Consider the following 2,693-nt stretch of genomic DNA (forward strand, 5'->3'; position numbering starts at 1 on the left):
TATATGGATTTAATTATGATATCAGAATGATCCAGGTGTCAAAATGTAGCTTTTAAAGCCAAGAATCTGAAAATGTAATTAAATCATTTTGACCAAATTTGACTTAATCCTCATTTCAATATGATGGGTCACATATTGTTTTATACTTTAAAGGCATTTAAGAAACTCATGTTTAGACACTTTCTTTTTACAGTGAAAAAATATTTTTCTAAAATTAACATTATGACTTTTGTTTGAAAAATGTTGCCCATTTAAAACACTGTTAACTGACTCTTTATATAACAATCACATCATTAGGGAAAAACTGTGCATAAATTAAAGCTATTTATTATAGAGTCCAGAGCGTAGCTGAGCTGTGACATAATCTAATTCTTGTGTTACAGCTGCACTGCATCTTGCCATATTTGGTTTTAAGAAACAACCCAGATCTGGTTTTCCTGTAGTTTCTCTTGTGAATCAAAGTGTTGAGGCTCTATTGATGGTTACTTTGTTTTTGTGTGCTTTTGCACTTTCGTAATTCAAGGTTAAATACTCAGAGTTGATTATTCTAATCAGCCATTCTGAAACCAGAAATATACTTTACTTTGAGGGGAAGCTACTTTGAGTTAATGAACTTTGTTTGTTGAACCTGTTTGCTGAAATACCCCTAACCACAGTAATAATAATAAGCTGATTTAAATCTGCTCCTTTTATTTCAAAACTACTCTCCAGCAGTTGCCATGGTGAGACCTGAGACCTGTGGCAGACAGCTTATTTTGTACCCAAAACATATACATAATGACTAAAGCTGCAAAAGTACAAATTGACCTGAAGCCCATTCAAATCTGATGAAATCTGTTGCTCCTCATCGTTAGAAGAAGTGTTCCAAGCTTTCCAATCCAGTTTGTTTTCATCCCTAAAACTTAATTGTTGTCCTCTGCCCTCCTTCATTGACATTACAGTCGCATTTTCTCCATCATCATTAACAACTCTTCCCGTCTGTTTGAAATGTTATCCTCTGGCAGACACTAGCAATCCATTAAATCCAAAGCTGAACGATTCATTTTCAAATAAAGTAATTCTATTCAACAAACACAAAAAAAAAAAAACATACGATTTTACTTTTGCATCATGTGTTAAGTGTCTTGCTTTTGTGATGATTTTAATTGAAGCATTGTATAGGAGTCACACTTATAATTTCATTGTACTAAGAATGCTGTCATTTGTTCACAGAAGTTTTCTGGGACATGGCAGCTGCTTCAGCTGCTGAGCTACAGTTTAGTTTTAAAGCATTGCATTTATTCATTCTACTGTTTTATCTCTTTGAATATGTTTCTGTGCTCTAAATCTTATTTTACCGTTTGTCTAAAAGTTGTGTTTTACTGTTTTATGTTTATTTTTCTCTCTGTTTTCCTGCAGTCACAGTATTTTCTCTATTCGAATTTTGAGACTTGAGGATATTGAGACTCCACACATTTACACAAGCAGCGAGTGAGTCAAATTATTCATATGAAACATGTTTTAAGTATAAAACTGTAAGCTTTATTAGCATTAATGCTTGCAATAAACATTTGGCAAGATGAAGTAAAGAAAATGTATACATTTTGTTTTTTCACCCAGGTTGTGTCTGTGTGACCTGGCTGGCTCGGAGCGATGTGCAAAGACTCAAAACCAAGGAGAGCGTCTGAAAGAAGCTGGAAACATCAACACCTCACTGCTTATTTTAGGAAAATGCATCAATGCACTGCGACACAACCAGCAGACCAAGTGAGATTTTTTATTGTCTTTCTCTTCCTTTTGTTTTTTTTTTTTATATCTGAAGACTCATCACTGCCTCATGGAACCAACACAACTGACAGCTGAAATTAGAGTATTTTACCTCCAACAATCCACCATTTGTTCTTTTGTTTTCAGGCTTCTTCAGCATGTTCCCTTCAGAGAAAGTAAGCTGACCCACTACCTGCAGGGCTTTTTCTGCGGGCGAGGCAAAACCTGCATGATTGTCAACATCAACCAGTGTGCATCCATGTATGATGAGACTGTCAACGTCCTCAAATTCTCTGCTGTGGCTCAAAAGGTGCATCACTTTTTTCAGGCTTCCTTTCACTGTTAGTTTTAGAGCTGTGTAATACAGTTTGAAAGTCATTCAGTATACAGCCACAAATGGTGGTTTTCATCTACTTACAGGCATGAATGTCGTTGTCAACCTTTAGTACCGTATTTATTCAAGTATAATACATAAAATTAAATCCATAAAATCATCCATAAAATTGGGGGTAGTACTATACTCGGATAAATATCTTTACTTATGTATTTTAACTAAAATATCGGCTTCATTCACAAAATGCCTGAGTCCGGAAATGAGACCGCGTCGTAAAAAGCAGTTGAAGCGTGCTTACCTCTGACACTCCTCCGTGCTTCAGAGCGAGATAATAACAGATCCAGGCAGGCGACATGATGTGGAAAAAAGGGGGGAAAGGCAGTCCTCCACCTTAGTAATGATAGCGAACTAATGACATTAGCGTGTGACCGGGCCGCTCCTCGAACAACAACAAACACATGTTCGTCTGTAATGGCGGCCGTCTACCGGTGTTCTGAAAAAGTTTGTATCCCTGAAAAAAACATTTCTCCACCAGAGGGGGCGCTCACGAGTAGGAAGTAATCGTGGACTGCTACAGCTGATATATATATTTGTTGTCAACATGCCTTTTAGT

At 36.6% G+C, this 2,693-nt stretch overlaps 1 protein-coding gene across 1 annotated transcript in view; it reads left to right on the top strand.

Moving 5' to 3' along the window:
• Window positions 1-2,693, top strand: part of LOC106525092 (kinesin-like protein KIF20B) — a gene marked incomplete at its 3' end in the record, with an annotated part of 24,183 nt that overhangs the window by 8,765 nt on the left and 12,725 nt on the right. Inside the window, 3 exon segments of the mRNA XM_014019204.1 lie at window positions 1,399-1,470; window positions 1,600-1,746; window positions 1,894-2,056. Of these exon segments, the coding sequence (XP_013874658.1) occupies window positions 1,399-1,470; window positions 1,600-1,746; window positions 1,894-2,056 (382 nt within the window).

This window comes from Austrofundulus limnaeus, unplaced genomic scaffold (genome assembly GCF_001266775.1).
Source record: "Austrofundulus limnaeus strain Quisiro unplaced genomic scaffold, Austrofundulus_limnaeus-1.0 Scaffold211, whole genome shotgun sequence".
Classification (NCBI taxonomy): domain Eukaryota; kingdom Metazoa; phylum Chordata; class Actinopteri; order Cyprinodontiformes; family Rivulidae; genus Austrofundulus; species Austrofundulus limnaeus.